The following is a 17679-nucleotide window of genomic DNA, read 5'->3' on the forward strand; positions in this document are numbered from 1 at the left end:
AGGCTGGCTGAGATCATCCTCCCCGACGGGGCGGCCGCAACACAGCGGCGAGGGAGGGGGCGGGAGGGAGACGGGGCTGGGAAAGGGGGGGCCGCCTTAACCCTTTCGCCGTCGCCCTCAGCTCCCCGGCTCGCCTCCATCCTGGCCAGAGGAGGAGCCTGGGGGGCTCCGCGCGAGTTGGGGCTCCACCCCCACCCCTGCCCGCGTTTATGGATGAGGCTGTTGCTGCCGCAGCCCCAACAACAAAGACTCTTGTAACCAGGTAAACCCAGCCACACGTGACGCCGAGGAAGGATGCGTGGAAGTCGGGGGCGGAATGGATCCGCTGGGCAAAAGGGGGGAGGGGTGTCACTCTCCCACCCCCCACATTCCACACGCCCGGAATAAAAGGCACCCCCCCCCCCGCCCAGGCTGATTGAAGCCCAGGAATAAGGGGTGGAGCAGCTAACCTGTTTCTGGATTCCGCGCTCCACAACACACGTTGCTGGGTTTTGACTGCTCTGTTAGATTAAATCATTGGTTTCTGTCCTCCAGCAGCCTTTTGCACACAGGAGCTCACCTCTTGCCCCGAGGGTGACCATAGAGGTGAAGGCCTCCTATCACTGGTCCACTAGCACTCTGGTGTTGCTTCCTAGCGCTAGTATCATTGAGAGGTATACTACTACCTCCCTTTAGTCTCCGGCAATAGCCACTGATGGGATTTGTTTTCTACCATGAACGTGTCTGATCTGTTAATTTTTTGCAGTTAAAGTACCTGTCTGGGGACTGGCTCACAGACCACAGAGTCACGCCCAGGTTCTTCTTTCTCGTTTCAGGTGTGTGATACTGCGTACGCCCATGTGGTAGAAGTATACATATGCTCAAAAGGCTCTTGGGGAAGGGGAGAGATAAATTACCTCAGAAACCAGCAGTCCAGGAGATATGTGTGTTATGTTTGAATGCAAGAGAAAGCCAGAGAGCCAGCCAGCGTAGTGAAGGGGTCACGCAGTGGTGGCGAAGCTATGGCACTCCAGATGTTCATGGACTACAGTTCCCATCAGCCCTTGCCAGCATGGCCCCATGCTGGCAGGGGCTGATGGGAATTGTAGTCCATGAACATCTGGAGTGCCATAGCTTCGCCAACACAGGGTTGTCACACTACGGTTCATATCTCCACTCTGTCATGCTGGGTTACTTTGGGCCAATTGCCTGCTCTCAGCCTAGCCTACCTCACAGGGCACGACGGTTGTGAGGATAAAACACAGGAGAGGAGAATGATGTAAGCCGCTTTGGAGAAAGGTGGGATATAAATAAAGTAAATTAATTTTGAAAAATGTCCAGTCAGTGATAAAAGACCACACCCACTTGCGCAGGGATCTCTACAGAAAACCAATTGCTTTGTGTAATGAGCAAACCACCTCCAGTCTGTGTTGAGCCCACACTGGACAGTGTAACATAAGAACATAAGAACAAGCCAGCTGGATCAGACCAAAGTCCATCTAGTCCAGCTCTCTGCTACTCGCAGTGGCCCACCAGGTGCCTTTGGGAGCTCACATGTAGAATGTGAACGCAATGGCCTTCTGCGGCTGTTGCTCCCGATCACCTGGTCTGTTAAGGCATTTGCAATCTCAGATCAAGGAGGATCAAGATTGGTAGCCATAAATCGACTTCTCCTCCATAAATCTGTCCAAGCCCCTTTTAAAGCTATCCAGGTTAGTGGCCATCACCACCTCCTGTGGCAGCATATTCCAAACACCAATCACACGTTGCGTGAAGAAGTGTTTCCTTTTATTAGTCCTAATTCTTCCCCCCAGCATTTTCAATGAATGCCCCCTGGTTCTAGTATTGTGAGAAAGAGAGAAAAATTTCTCTCTGTCAACATTTTCTACCCCATGCATAATTTTGTAGACTTCAATCATATCCCCCCTCAGCCGCCTCCTCTCCAAACTAAAGAGTCCCAAACGCTGCAGCCTCTCCTCATAGGGAAGGTGCTCCAGTCCCTCAATCATCCTTGTTGCCCTTCTCTGCACTTTTTCTATCTCCTCGATATCCTTTTTGAGATGCGGCGACCAGAACTGGACACAGTACTCCAAGTGCGGTCGCACCACTGCTTTATATAAGGGCATGGCAATCTTTGCAGTTTAGCAGCGTTACACTGGACTCTTCTTTGCCCCACCTCGGAAATCTACGTGTACTGATGCTCCATCAGTACACATGCACAAGGCAAATGGCATCTTTACTGCTTAAGCCAGAGCACCCAGTGGCGGGACGCAGCATTGCTTCGGGACTGCGCCATCGCCTTCAAGAGGGCTTCCTTCTTGGCGGTGCAGGGAGGCAAAAAAAAATATGAAAAAACCTTCCCTGCCTCCCAAAAGTCACTGTAATGTCAATTCCACCCCCAAACATGTCTCTGGAATGTCTTCACTACCCTGGTGTAGGCGAGGGCAGGAATGCTGATGCAGCCTGCTACACCACATCTATCTGCCATGGAGGGTTGTGCCAGGTCCCTGCAGGTAGGTTTGCCCCTCCACTGGGGTAATTGCCCCAGGAAGGGCAAATCCACCAGTGCACCCTGTACTGTCTTCATAGACTGATCCCCCCCCACCACCATTAGGCTGTAAAACTTATATGGTTTGGAACCAGCATTCCTTAAGTACCATCTAGTTCCATGTGAACATATATTCATGCACTACCTTGGAGTGTGGTGGAGTCTCCTTTGGAGGTTTTTAAAGAGAGGCTGGATGACCATCTGACAGGGAGTGCTTTTCCTGCATTGCAGGGGGTTGGACTTGATGGCCCTTGGGGTCTCTTCCAGCTCTACGATTCTATGACTACTACAATCATAATTTGAGGTCTTGCTTCGGGTGCTTCTACCATCTGAAGCTGGACAGATGACAACCCAAGAAGGGGCATCAAAACTCTTGGCGTCGGAACTGTTGAGCTCCCTGACCAGGGACATTCACCTGTTCCCTTTGATCACTGTTTTCTGCTAATAGGTGAAGACTTGTTGTTCTAACATGTGTTACTTCAGTGACCTCTCTCTCCTGCCCTGTGTTTTAATTATTGGGTTTGTATTTTTATATATGTATTTTACTTTTCTTTTTAAAATGTGTTTTAATGCTCTGTTTTTAACTATTAACTTTTGGAGTGTCTGACTTTTGGAGTGTCCGGCCACTGATGTGCCTTCCCTCCCCCCTCCCCCCCTCTACTCTAGTTTCCTGTGCTGGGGTCCCTTTACCACCTATGGGACCCCTTCCCCCACTTTGGGAAGGTTTTTTAAAATAAGGATTTTGTTGCTGACGCTGTTTTTATATGCTGACTGCTGTGCTTATTTTAAATGGATTTTAATTGTATGTTGCTTAATTTGTTGTTCACCGCCCAGAGTCCTTCGGGGGTGGGGCGGTATAAAAACTCAAAAATAAATAAAATAAACTAAGGCAGGAAGGCAGGGGGTAAGATTTGTGAATAAATAAAATAATTAATAACCTCATGAAGAAACTTGAAAAAACACTAACATACTATATTTCTCCAACAATCAGTCATCAAAACATGACAACCAAAAGGTACAAACTAGGATGAAAATGTCAAAGAAAGTAGCACACACCAGCAACAGAATTGAGATGTTTCAACGGCACCACTTTCAGTAGAGTTACACCCTATGAAGCCCATTCATTTCAATGTCTAGACAAGTGTAACTGTGTAGGATTGTTCAATAAATGAAATGAAATCTTCCTATGAGCAAAATAATGCCTCACACGCATCATAAAATGATGGTTTTAATTTTTAAAAAAATTCAAATTACCTTCAATAGCATTCATTCAATTTTACATAGATAAAATTAAATAAAAAGGCACATACTAAAATAAAAAGGTTAAAATTCAGAATAAGTGAGTTTCAGTTCATTCTCGGTCTTAAATTTGTAGTCAGAAAAGTTGCTACTGACAGTGAAGTGGGGGGGTCTTAATGACTTGCCAGAAAATGAGTCAGCATGGGATTACAGCCCTTTCTAGGACTCATGCAGAATAATGCACTTTCAATCCACTTTCAATGCGCTGTGAAGCTGGATTTTAGAAGAAGAAGAGTTTGGATTTATATCCCCCTTTCTCTCCTGTAGGAGACTCAAAGGGGCTTACAATCTCCTTGCCCTTACAACAAACACCCTGTGAGGTAGGTGGGGCTGAGAGAGCTCCGAGAAGCTGTGACTAGCCCAAGGTCACCCAGCTGGCGTGTGTGGGAGTGCCCAGGCTAATCTGAATTCCCTAGATAAGCCTCCACAGCTCTGGCAGCAGAGCTGGGAATCAAACCCGGTTCCTCCAGATTAGATACACGAGCTCTTTACCTCCTACGCCACTGCTGCTCCTGTGCAGAATAGCAAAACCCACTTGCAAACAATTGTGAAAGTGGATTGAAAGTACATTATTCTGAACGTGCGGAAGGGGCCTAGGTGACCGCTTGCCTGCCCCCTTCTGGGTCTTCTTCTCAGTTCCTTTGCACATTAGACACTGCTACATCCAATACCCCTTTGTCTATTGTGCAAAGTCCACAAGATTCATCTTCTTTCAGTCTTTTAAACTTCTCTCCAGATAAAGGCTTGGTGAATCCCATCTGCAATTATTTATTTGGTAAGACAGCACTGCAGGTCAGCAAGCCTGTCTTCACCCATGTTTGGTTCTGGAGTTTATCTTCTCCATTTGTGCAAGCTTTATGCATCCTTGGTTATCTTCAAAGACTTGTATAGGTTTGAGTTCATCTATCCCAAAGTCCTGCAATCAGTTGCTTTATCCATTTAAGTTGTTTGCATGATTCAGCTGCTGACACATGTTTGACTTCAGCTGATGGCACAGTTACACTTTCTGGCTTTCTGCTGCTCCAACCGATTGCTCCATCTCCATAAAATAACAAGTGTCCACTGGCTGATTTTCTGTCTTTGGTATCTCCTGCCCAGTCTGCATCCATGTATCCCACCAGTCTGGAATTGGTGCTTGCTGGCAACTTCAGCTTTGGATGAGTGGTGCCAAGTAGATATCTGGCAAGTCTCTTGACTATTCCAGTCTCTTGAGTTTGGTGACTCAACCTTTCTGCACAGCATCCTTATAGCTGCAACTATGGCAGGGCATGTCAGTGTGCTTATGTATAGCAATTTCCCCATTGGTTCTCAACGTGTCAGGTAGAAGTTCTCTGTTCCCTTCTTGATTTAGGTAATTTGCCTCCATAGGAGTACTGACTCATTTGGCATCTTTCATATTCATAAAGTCCAGGAAATCCAAGATTTTTTTGGGTTTCGGTTGAGAAGATAGCTTCCGTCGTCTTTTCTCGCTATCTCTATTCCAAGAGAATAGTGGAGGTTTCCAAAGCGTTTCACTTCCACTTCTTGATTCAAATGCTGATCTATTTCATCACAGTGTGCTTTCATAACATAAGATCAGATCATCCACATAAGTAAAAATGTCAGTCCATCTGTTGTCTCTGTACCTTGAGTACAGGCAAATTCCCCTTGGTAAGTATCTGATGAAGTTTTTGGTTTCAACACCAAGCTGCCTGTTTTCATCCATAAATGTTTTTCTGCAGTTTGCACACAAGGCGCTTGCCCTTTTGTTGTTCAAATTGTGGTGGTTCTTCCACACAGACTTCTTCCTTTATTTGTCCATGTGGGAAGGCAGTCTTTATGTTTAGGTGCTCAGCTTGCATTTTTTTTGCAGCTGCGATGCTCAAGAGCAGTCTCACAGAAGTGCATATGACCACGGGTGAAAAGGTTTCATCATAGTTCTTCTCCAAATTTTTGAGAGTAGCCTTTTGCAACCAGTCTTGCCTTGTATCTTTCCACTTGCTTTGGCATCATGCTTGGTCTTGAAGACCCACTTGCATCCTATTGCCTTCTTTCCAGGTGATAGTTCTGTAAACGTTTGTGTTTTGTTCTGAGTTAATGCTTCCGTTCCTTCTTCTGCGACTTTCCCTCCACCTCTCTGCTTCTCTGGCAAGCATCTTCACAATATCTTCCCATGCGGACAAACATATCTCGTACACCCATGTTTGTTCTGCTGGAATGCCTGAGGCTTGCAACGGCTTCTGGTTGAGTAGTCTCTGCAGATGCTCCATGTGTGCTGTCCATGGTGCTATTATCCTCAGGTGCTTCAAGCTCTCTGTCCATGGTGCTGTTATTCTCAGGTGCTTCAAGCTCTCTGTCCATGGTGCTGTTATCCTCAGGTGCTTCAAGCTCTCTGTCCATAGTATTCAATAGACTGTGTCACAGTGTATTTTGAAAAATTATTTAAAATGTGAAGAAATATTTGCTACCTGATGAGGATACTTTGCTCTCCCTCTGCTGAATTGCTTTGCAAAACTTGGTCTTACATCCTTCACTTTAAGACAAATTTCACACGTCTCTTTGTGCTGAGAGCAGTTAGCAATTTGCATAGTCTTTGTTAGATTCAGACTCTCAGGTTGTTTTATTGCTTCGAGGGACCTATGTCTGAAGTGTCTGTGCCACAAATTTAAAGTACACTTCTGAACAAGATTCACTCTCTCTGTATGTACATCCAGAAAATGTAGCCCATTTTGCTTAGTTCCTTGGGCCACTAAGTGAGTCATTGAAAATTAAACAGGCATCATCAAAGGAAATGGAAAAGCCTTTTTCTGTTGAAGCACTTCTAGAGATCAGTTTATTTTCAAGTGCAGGAACATAAAGGCACTCTGTAATAGTGATTTCTCTTGATCATCTTGGAAGAGCGCATTTTATGGTCAGCCTTTCGATCCCCTTTGCTTTGATGATCTCATCATTCATTCAAAAACTCAAACAAACTTTTATCTCCACAAAGGTGGTTACTGCTTCCACTGACTAAAAGCCAACTGTTTGGATTTTTTCTTCTGATTTTACCACAAAAGACTTCTTCGATAAAGTTTATTTGCTGCAGTCGCAGCATTGCTGTTCTGTGAAGAACCATGCTGACTTTTATTGCTGATTGTTGTAAAACGCAAATGGTGCCCCTCTTCAGTGCAGTCTGGGCACTGACTGGCAAAATGACCCATTTTATTACGTGTATGCTATCGTAAAGATTCCTTGTTGAGTATAGCTAATGCTTGTAAATCACTTAGGCTTTGAATACATTTTCTGTGGGTACATTTATCTCTCACTTCATTAATAATTTGTGACTTAAATTTTCTTTAGTTTTAATGGTGGTTACCACTAAATTCTGAGAAGAAGCAGGATATTAGACCTGAGAATATCGATCTAAGCATAGACAAGAGGTCACACAAAAGGATGAATAGGGGTCATTAACTTTAAAGCCCTCTTTAGGGGACCACTTGCCCACCACTTGCTGGGTCTTCTTCTCAGTTTCTTTGCACATTAGACATCCAACTACATCCAGCATGTCAGATCACAACATTTAATAGGCAGACTATGTTTACAGAGTGGTTTGCCATTGCCTCACCCATCCTGAAATAGCAAATGCGGGGAGCAAAGTTGAGTTCAAGGATTAACTGAAATCTGAGTCAGGGTCTTTTTTTACTTCTGAGTCAAAAATGCATTCCCATGCACACTTCAGGTTTCACACATGCATGTGACTTAGTTGTTGCAACAATGTGGAGTGATTTGCTCATGTGAAGGGACCATTGCTGATAGAACATAGCGGGCAGAGCTTTTGCTTTCAACGAACCTCACTTCAATTGCAGTGAATTTCTATGAAGTGAGTTCACTCATTTGCCTGCCAGTCAGTAAAGAGTACATTTTTATTCCACCTGTCCTCCAACTAAATCATGGCGTTGTACAAGCCTGATCTTTTCAGATTTTAGACGCTAAGCAGGCTTGCCCTGGTTAGTACTTGGATGGGAGAACACCAAGGAATACCAGGGTTGTTATGTAGAGGCAAGCAATGGCAAACCACTTAGGTTGATCATCTCTTGACTTTAAAAACCCTACTAGATTGCTATAAGTCAGCTGTGACTTGATGGCACTCACACACATGCATCAGTGGTAATCAGTGGAAGTGACTTCCCTGTACATAGAATCAAGCTGCACACTGTAATGTCAACTATCTCTAACTTTTAAAGACCTTTTTTTACATTACTTAAAGTTTCTTCACCCAGTTTCATTCTGACAGCAATCTTGTGAGATAGGCTGGGCTGATAAAAAAGCTACCAACAGATCATCCCATTATCTTTGTGGCTGAGGGAGGATATAAACCCAGTTGTGTCTGACCAAAACCTATCACTCTAGCTCCTCCACCACACCAGCCATTACCCTAAAACGTTTAAGATGTTTTAGGTACCATCCATTTATTGTCAGTTTCTGAAACTTTGCAGGCACCTAATGCGATTCGCCTTCACTGACTGGCTGAGGCGACCGTCGTCTTGCTTTTCTTACAGCAGCGGAACCTTAGAGTGGCAGCCGCTGTTTCCGTTCCGGAGCTCAATATTGTCCGGACCGCGGGCCGGAAACGGCCGGCTTCGTTCTTCCGGGTTTTGTTGGGTTACCATGGTGGAGGGAGCGGCGGATTTGGAGGATTTTCGTCGCCGCTGGAGAGCGGAGTTGTCTCGCAGCCGGAGGAGCGCCGGCGATGGCTGCCCGAGGCGGAAGAGGCATCGGCGGCAGCAGGCGGAGGCGGAAGGGGCAGCCCCGGAGCCCGTGCAGGGGTGGGGAGGCTTTGGGGGGATCCCTTGTGAAGATCCGGTCGCTGAGCCTTGCAGACGCCTCCGTAGCCCCAGCACGCCGGTCCCCGGGCCGCCTCTCGCGCCTGGCCCCGACTGCACCGATGAGACCCCCGGAGGAGGGAAGGAAGACTTTTTGGGGCAGCTCATCCTGGACTTGGTACGGAAAAAGAGTAGGATGGGACCCTCCTCAGTCCCAAGCCTTACTGCCGTATCCCTCAACTCTCATTAAGTTTTGTCTTTATCCTGAAACAAAAGGTAGAACACATTCCAGCAGAACAATCACGTTCGGCGACTCGAGTCCAAAATAGCAAAGCCTTTTGCCAAACTTAAAAGCCAGACAGGTTACCTTTCTCCAGGAATGCGACCCGTTTTGCCAAGTTCAGGAACATAGTACGCCTGTTGAAATCAGGCGAGAAGGACGACCTGTTCTTAGATCTGTAGCCTACTTTGCTTTAATGGTTGATTCAAATGGCTTACATTTTAAAAGTGTTTTTCCTCCCCCCTTCCCCTTGTCTGCAGATCTGCTGCCAATGCGTGTACTGATTATCATTAGTATAGTTGTAAAAGGGATTTTGGCTGGTTATGAAGGCAAGGTCCACTAATGGATACTATCCATGATGAGGACATCCTTATCCAGAAGCAGTCAACTTCTGAATGGTAGTTCCAAAATGGAGCATTAGGGAAAAAGGGCTTCATGCCCAGTTTGTTGGCACTCCAGGGCAATGGGTGAATCAGGTTGTTAAACTAGATTAACCACTGGCCTGATCCAGCAGGGCATTCCTTACGTGCTTAGTCTCTGCTGGTAAGTTTGGAATGGCACACTTTGTCAGGTACGGTCTCTGGGAACAAGGAAGCAGAGCTTACCTGTGATGGCTGTTTTCTTTGGAACTGCCTGCCAGAGGAGATAGGAAGGCTATTTTCTTCCTTCACTTACATTGCTGAATATGCGGGAAATTGGTTTTAGGGCTGTGTGGCTTTGCAACCAGAGATAAAGTTGGAAGTAATTTTTGGTTTGATTTCTGTTGCTGATGGCTTTATTGAGTGATTTTTAAACATTTCAGTAATCTCTTAAAGGATTGCTTTGAGCTTTAAGAAATGTGGTTTATATTTTTATTTATTTATTTGCTTCATTTCTAATATTTTCTCCCCTGCGTTGACACAGTTTGTCTTGCATCAGTGGCGTAGGAGGTTAAGAGCTTGTGTATCTAATCTGGAGGAACCGGGTTTGAGTCCCAGCTCTGCCGCCTGAGCTGTGGAGGCTTATCTGGGGAATTCAGATTAGCCTGTGCACTCCCACACATGCCAGCTTGGTGACCTTGGGCTAGTCACAGCTTTTCAGAGCTCTCTCAGCCCCACCCACCTCACAGGGTGTTTGTTGTGAGGGGGGAAGGGCAAGGAGATTGTAAGCCCCTTTGAGTCTCCTACAGGAGAGAAAGGGGGGATATAAATCCAAACTCCTCCTCCTCCTCCTCTTCTTCTTCTTCATTCTGTGCTTCTTTTATGCTCACAAGAGCCCTGTGAGGTAGGCTAGACTGAGAGTGCATGCCAAGCCCATAGTCACTTAGCAAGGTTCCATAGCAGACTGAGGATTCAAATCTGGGTCTCTCAGATAAATGCTAGTAATGCAATAAACAGTATATATCTGAATCAGACAATTGACCCATCACGGTCAGAATAATCTGATCAGACTGACAGCAGCTCTCCAGCATCTCAAGCAGAGGTCTTTCATAGCACCTTCTACCTGACCCTTTTAACTGGAGGTGCTAGTGACTGAATTTGGGACCTTCTGTATGCCAAGCAGATGCTTTACCACTGAACTGCAGCCCTTCTCAGCTATACACTTTTCTAATTCTTTAAAATCCATGCACGTGGGCAGCTCAGTCTAGAATCCCTAGTGGTGGGACACAGCGCTGCTTCGGTGCTGGCCCGCCACCTCCAAGAGGGTTTCTTGGCAGCATGGAAGACAAAAAGAAAAAAAGGCTTCCTGCTGCAAAAAGACCTCCATTGGGCTCACACCACCCAAAAGGGTGATGTAAGCCCAAATTCCCAGCACTGGTGGGTAAAGGAATACCTCACCATGCCCCTGGAACACTGGCAGGAGCACCAACATGGCATTCTGCCAATTGTGGAGAACCATGGTGGCTGCCCTTCAGTGAATTTGTCCCTCTGCCAGGGTATGTGCCCCAGGAGGGCAAATCTGCTGGTTCAGCCCTGTGCTGCCTCCTTTGGCACATTCAGCCCCCCCTCCCCAATGTAAGTTACACATTGCTATACAAAAAGTATAACTATTCTTAGGATTGTACAGCAATGTATAGAAAACAGTGAACTTCAGAGACCATGAAATGAAATGTTGCCAGTGTGTTGTAGTGGTTAGAACATTGGAGTTGGTCCAGGGTGACCAAGCCATGAAGCTTGCAAGGTTGACAACCTACTTTGCAGGGAGGGAAGGGTTAAAATGTCAAAAAGTAGAAATTGTTCAAACCAAAGGGAGAAAATTGAATTGGGGGGGGGGGTGGAATTTAGATTTTGGGGGAAATTAAAACATATGCAGCAAATACTCCTTGTGAAACCTAACTATATCTTTTCTGCTGTTTCAACATAAAATACATAACTACTGTTACCACACTGTATTGTATTGCTTGGCGTATTTACGGGGTTTGAGTATAAATGCTTCTTGTTTTCTATAAGCAAAATTGAAAGTATGCACAATATTAGAGAGTCGGAGGGCTGCAAACTGCTGTATCCAGTTCTACCTTAACACACAAAGCTTAATTTTTGCCGTATCCAATGAGAGGAAAAAAGTAAAGGTTGAAAATAGAAAACACGGATTTTGTAGTCCACAAAAAAGTGTATTATTTGATCAAAAGCAATTTCATATTGTCGCAATAAAACTAGGGAAACCTGGACCAAAAAAATCCTCAGGAGCAGAGTTTGAAAAACTTATATGTTCCCCCCTCTCCAACTTTGATTTATCTGACAGTGAAATATCAGAGGTTATCTCTATGCCAAACTCCAGAGTACACAAATTAAGCACAGTCTCTATTCACAATAGTAGATTTGCTACACTAGATGAACACCTACCGTGGCCGTTTTTGAAGGCTGATTCATTCCTTGAAACAGCATGAACTGAATTGCATTTGAATCTTTGGTACCCGAGGTCTTGGGCTGGAAATACTTTGCCTTTGGGTTAAAGTAGTTCCGATAAGTGCGTAGAGCAGCAAAGAACTCTTTTGCAAAATGGTTTTGATCATTCTCTTAAATACATTCATTTCACAACCGTTGCATAAGCTGTGCTCCGTCCTAAGCACCCATTTTGCGATAGCATGTTTTTAATATCAGGCATTGGGCGAATGTCTTGCCTCGGATTTGCTGTTAAGGCTGCTCTGCAGGTTTGAAAAGGTTGGGCATAAATAATTGTCCTTGGAGTCCTTCACTGTAAGTGATCTAATGTTTGGCGGATGCCACTAAGTCTGTAGTGCTCTTTGCCCAAGAAGATTTGTCTTATTCCTTCTTCAGTTATATGCTACTGCCCGGTCAAAGCTATGCTTTGTCAGAGTGCTTTTCAGGAGCGTTCGTTCTAATGGAAATGTTCATTCTTGCTCTTTCGTTGTTTTTTAAAATTCATCCATTATTTCTATTGATTCTGATCATTTTATTCAATCTCTGCTGGTCTTTGTGTTCTGGTAGTACACGTTTCTGTTAATACCACTATCTATCTAAAGCTCTGATTTATGCAGAGGTTAGGAAAAGCTTGTTACTCTTCTCCCTAGTTAATTACACTTTAAAAAAAAAAGACACAGATTAAATTTCTGATGGCTGTAAATTAATCCATTTACAGAACAAAGGGCTCCATTAGTGCAGTGGTGTGTAAATGTGTGTCTCCAAGGAGCGGTTGGCGGTGTTTGTGTTTTGGATCCTGTCCATCAGATGTTCAAGAAAAGCTGGGCTTGGTTTAACAAGACAGCTTTCTTCATTTTGTTGATGCGTTCAGGTGATCCGAAGGCAGATCTTGTGCTGCTTGAGAGTCCTAAACAGAGGTAAAGAGAAGGCTGCCTTTCGTGTGAAAGGTTCTCTCTCTCTTAAACGTCACACTGTGTTAAAATAATAGGATGTTCTGATTTATGACCCTTTATAGGATAGCGTTACCTCCAGTCCCGTTGTTTATAAGGGAGGCAATTACTTAGTCACCTGTTTTATTCTCATATTTCTGATCGGGCTTTCCGTGGTTTTGGGTCTCGTGGCCAAACTGAAAGTGATTCGTGGTGGCTTCGTTCGCTTTCGTTTCTGTCGTTTTTGTCTGATACGTCGTGAATGGAGGCTGGCTTTCATAGCAAAAGGTGTGCACAGATGAAGGAAGCTAAACCTTGCCCTGCCTGACTTCTCCACACTTGCGTCATCTCAGGCAAGGAAACTTTATCCACGAAGACATATTTACGATACAAGCATTATAATTCTTAGGTCTCGGGTACATACATTCAGTCGCAGCCTTGTGATAAATCAACCAGCTCCTTAATATTTAATTCATATTTGCTGTGTGTCAGTTTTTTAACAGCCTCGGGATAAAATCTAGGACCTTGTGTTTTATCCTCAGGGCAGGATGTGTTGTATAAAACATCTCTTTTGTGCTGGCTGCCAGAAGACATTGCAGTTGTGATGCTAAAAAGTGCCATCAGGTCACAACTGATTATGGTGACGCCACAGGGTGTTCAAGACAAGAGACGTTCAGGAGTGGTTCACCATTGCCTGGCTCTGCTTCATGACCCTGGTGTTTCTTGGAGGTCTCCCATCCAAATACGACCTAGGGTTGACCCTGCTTAGCTTCCAGTATCTGACAAGATCAACTTTGTCTGAGCTATCCAGGTTAGGATCATTGTGGTTAGGTGTTAGGAGCAGCAGTGGTGTATTGGTTAAGAGCATGTGTACCCTAATCTGGAGAAACCAGGTTTGATTCTCTGCTCTGCCGTCTGAGATGTGGAAGCTTATCTGGGGAATTCAGATTAGCCTGTGCACTCCAACACATGCCAGCTGGGTGACCTTGGGCTAATCACAGTTCTTCGGAGCTCTTTCAGCCCCACTGACCGCACAGGGTGTTTGTTGTGAGGATGGAAGGGAAAGGAGATTGTAAGCCCCTTTGAGTCTCCTTATAGGAGAGAAGGGGGGGATATAAATCCAACTCTTCTTCTTCTACTGCCTGCAATTCTAAATGCCTTCCCCACCCCCACTGATACCCAAAGTTTTGAATGTTTCCCAAGATTTGTAGGTCCCTAGTCTATTGTTGTAAAGCTTAAGAGTACAGTCCTATATGTAGTTACACCTAACTACACCCATTGATTTCTGTGGGTTTAAACTGGAATAGCTAACTCTGTGCTTTTAGGCCATGCACCCATGCGTAGTTGACACCAAAATGGAGCAGGCATATGTTGAGCTTGTGTGGACTACCTTAACTGTTCTTTTACCATGTGATAACTTTCAACCTGATTGGAAAGTGATTTTACTGGGATAATTTAACTGTTCTCTTGTCACTTTTACTGTGCTGTCCTCTTCCTTTGTAATCTGCTTTGTGCTTTGGATGGGTTTTGTTTGTAGCTATACTGTGTCTCACATAAAAATCTAAGGGGAATTGTGAATTCATCTGCCGCTACTTCCTCTTGCTCCAATCCTCCCCCCACCCCAAGCACCAATCCAAGCCCGGCGGGTTCAGCAGTGTACCTGGAGTAAATGGCGCCACTGAAAATGTGCCCTCCAAATTGCACTGGGCAGTGGCGGTGAGAGAATGGGAGAAGCAGAGGTGGAAGAGCAAGAGAAGCGGCAGCTGCAGTGAGAGAACCCTCCCACCAAGCACCAAGCCGGCCCACCCCCTGCCTTGTCCCCCCCAACTCACTGCTCGCTCACACCCCTGCTCATAGTCTTTCAGGACTATTTTCTACTTCGGAAGCACTTCTGCCGCACCACTACTAACTGCCCTTGGTTCTTTCAGTGAGACAGAGTATAGCATTTTCCAGTTCTGTAATCCGAGTCTTATTGCACTGTTTGTTGGGTATCTTCTGCTGTCTGATTGAATTGCTTTCTATAATTAGTAATCCGTCTTGCGACTTAATCAGAAAACTGGGTTATAAATGATGTAAAATAAATGAATAAATAAGTTGATCTTATTTGACAGGCGATTAGTCCATCTCGCTCTGTACAAATGATTCCCACTGGCTGTGGCCCTCTCAGATATCAAACAGACCTAGCTCTTTCCAGAAATGGAGACCTTTAACGGGGCACAGAGAGTCGGGGGAGATCACCCAAGGTACTTCCTGCTACCATGTTTCCCCGAAAATAAGACAGGGCCTTATATTAAATTTTGCACCAAAAGGTGCATTAGGGCTTATTTTTGGGGTAGAGCTTATTTTAGGAGAAATACGGCACCTTCACAATTCATTAAGGCGGGGTCTCGGCAGCCCTGTTGCTTCCCTGTCACATGTGATGCAAGCTGCATCCTCATTGGCAGGGAGCACCCTGATGGATCACACCATCTTGATCTGGAGCTACCGGTAGGGCTTATTTTTGGAGTAGGGCTTATATTTTAAGCCTCCTCCAAAACTCCTGAAAAATCATGATAGGGCTTATTTTTGGGGTAGGTCTTATTTTCGGGGAAACACGGTAGCATCAGGACTGAACTGTGAGCTCCGCAGTCCTACCGTTCCCTTTAACCCCCGGATCACTCTGCCTGCTTTGCTTGTACCTTAAGATGGGATGTGAAATAAGTGAAATTTTCATGCTGCTAAACCCCTGCCGCCAGAAGTCTGACCAGCTGTGTTTCCCTTCTTTTCAGAACGAAATAAATGAAGTTCCCTTCTTTGATGTCCAGCTGCCTTACGAACTGGCATTAAAAATCTTCTGGTTCCTTGGTAGGACGGAGCTGGGAAGGTGTGCTCAGGTAAGATTTGCTTGGGTCTTCTTGAAGCTTGACAATAAGTTGCCTGGAAGTCCATGGGTCATATTTCCCAGTAGGTATATATGAATTGTCTTTTTTGGATCGGTCTTGCTTCACTATTGGTGGCTGGATATGAAGGGCTTGGTGTAAGAAGGTACAGGGCTGTTCCACTGAAGGAGTTGTGGCTCCTAGATGGCCGGTAGAGCCCAACGTAGCCTTTTGCATTGAAGGAGAGTGGAAGAGTGGTGGGAATGTGTTGGCTAACGGCAGTCTCCTCTCAAACCAGCCACCTTAACACTGCTAAGCTCATACCTGGTATGAAATGTTCCAAAGAAGAGGACATCTTCTGAAACATCCATGAGTCTGTAAGAAAAATGAGATGAGATGCTAGATGAGTAAAAAAAAACCGGTAAAACAAGCTGGTGTCCTTCCTGAAAGTTGAATGTGAGTTAAAATAAAGTGTGGTGATAGGCTGAAAGTTTGGAGCAGTGTTGCGTTGTCATCGTGTACTTGGTGTGAAAGTTCTGCAAGATCCTGATGTCAGTGTTTGTATTTAGAAATTCTGTTTTGTATTGAAAAGAAATTCTGTTCTAGTTGTTGGTAGAGGTTGGACCCCTTTTTTGAAAGTAGCTGAAATACTATTATTATTTTTGTTGTTACTCTGTTCTGGCTGCCTGCACGGCAGTGCTCTTTTTGCTACCATTCATTCTTAGGTGTATGCATCTCATTCTTATCCTGAAGATCAAGGGCCTCAACACACCTCTTCTTTCTCTGGTGTGACTTCTCTCTTGCCTCCCCAGATCAAAATAAATCTATGTTACCTCCCAACAAGCATCATTCCTTCTTAAAACCCGATAGTGTGCACTGTGGGTTTGCGAACCGGGGCTGTGCGGAAGCCTGTATAGCATCAGCTAGGAATAATGGCACTGCATGTGCATCTCTAATGATCATTAACTCAAGTAGGAATTCTTTCTGGGAGGGAAAGCAAGTAGCAGCAGTGGCGTAGTGGTTAAGAGCAGGTGTACTCTAACCTGGAGGAACCGGGTTTGATTCCCCGCTCTGCCTCCTGAGCTGTGGAGGCTTATCTGGGGAATTCAGATTAGCCTGTACATTCCAACACATGCCAGCTGGGTGACCTTGGGCTAGTCACAGTTCTTCGGAGCTCTCTTAGCCCCACCTACTTCACACGGTGTTTGTTGTGAGAGAAAGTCAAGGAGATTGTAAGCCCCTTTGAGATTTCTTACAGGAGAGAAAGGGGGGAATATAAATCCAAACTCCTCCTCTTCTTTCTTTTTCTTTTTCTTTTATAATCTTTTACACTTTGCCTGTGTATCTGCAGTAAAATAAGGAAGCAGGAATGAAGAAGAGTTAATTAGAGGGGCCAGATATTTATGTTCCTCTGAGAAGATGGGATCTAGTCAATATTGCATTAATGTGGAAAGGTGTTGTATTTCCTTATGGACAGGATTAGCCTGTAGACTAGAAGTGTCCAACTCTGACCTTCCAGATGTTCATTGACTATGATTCCCATGGGCCCCTGCTAGCATGATACTAGCAGGGGCTGATGGCAATCAGTCCATGAACATCTGGAAAGGTCAGAGATGGGCACCCCGGCTTAGACTCACAACTTTCCTGTACTGACTATCAGCGCTTAGGGCTGCCTTTCTTACCTTTCTTAGTTCATTGTGATTTTCCTTTTTATTTTTGGAACAGCTTTCTCCTTTCTGTTTGACATGAGGCAAAATGTGGGATTCTGAAAGGAGTCTTCAGAACGTCCCTGGATATTCTCAGACAGCAGAAACCTTAGCCAAGTCCCTGGTTTTTACAAGACTTTTGGAATCAGACGGACAGCCAAAGCTTTTAGTTCCACTTTTAGAGCGATCGAGTAAAAAGCAGAGTAATAAAAAATAAAGACCTTTTTCATTTTTCTCCGGGTGCTTTTAATTTTCAACGAAGGGAGACCTCTTCTGTTAAATGGAATGCCCCGCTGCTTTTCAATGCTATTGCTGCAAGAGTGGGTTTTTTGTTATTATTACTAGCAGCAGAGCACTTTGGGAGTTGGTGAAATTGCAGCAGTGAGCGGAACTGGCATCATGAGTGATGTGAGTGCCTTGAGAGAGAGAGAGAGAGTG

The 17679-nt window shown here is 45.0% G+C and overlaps 1 protein-coding gene across 1 annotated transcript in view; it reads left to right on the top strand.

Moving 5' to 3' along the window:
• The first annotated feature begins 8427 nt into the window (after positions 1-8427).
• Positions 8428-17679, top strand: part of FBXW8 (F-box and WD repeat domain containing 8) — an 86493-nt gene continuing 77241 nt past the window's right edge. The window contains exons 1-2 of the mRNA XM_048514381.1: positions 8428-8785; positions 15446-15550. Coding sequence (XP_048370338.1) covers positions 8453-8785; positions 15446-15550 — 438 coding nt within the window. The 5' untranslated portion in view covers positions 8428-8452. The remainder of the gene's footprint in view (positions 8786-15445; positions 15551-17679) is intronic.

Source organism: Sphaerodactylus townsendi, linkage group LG13 (assembly GCF_021028975.2).
Source record: "Sphaerodactylus townsendi isolate TG3544 linkage group LG13, MPM_Stown_v2.3, whole genome shotgun sequence".
NCBI classification, from domain to species: domain Eukaryota; kingdom Metazoa; phylum Chordata; class Lepidosauria; order Squamata; family Sphaerodactylidae; genus Sphaerodactylus; species Sphaerodactylus townsendi.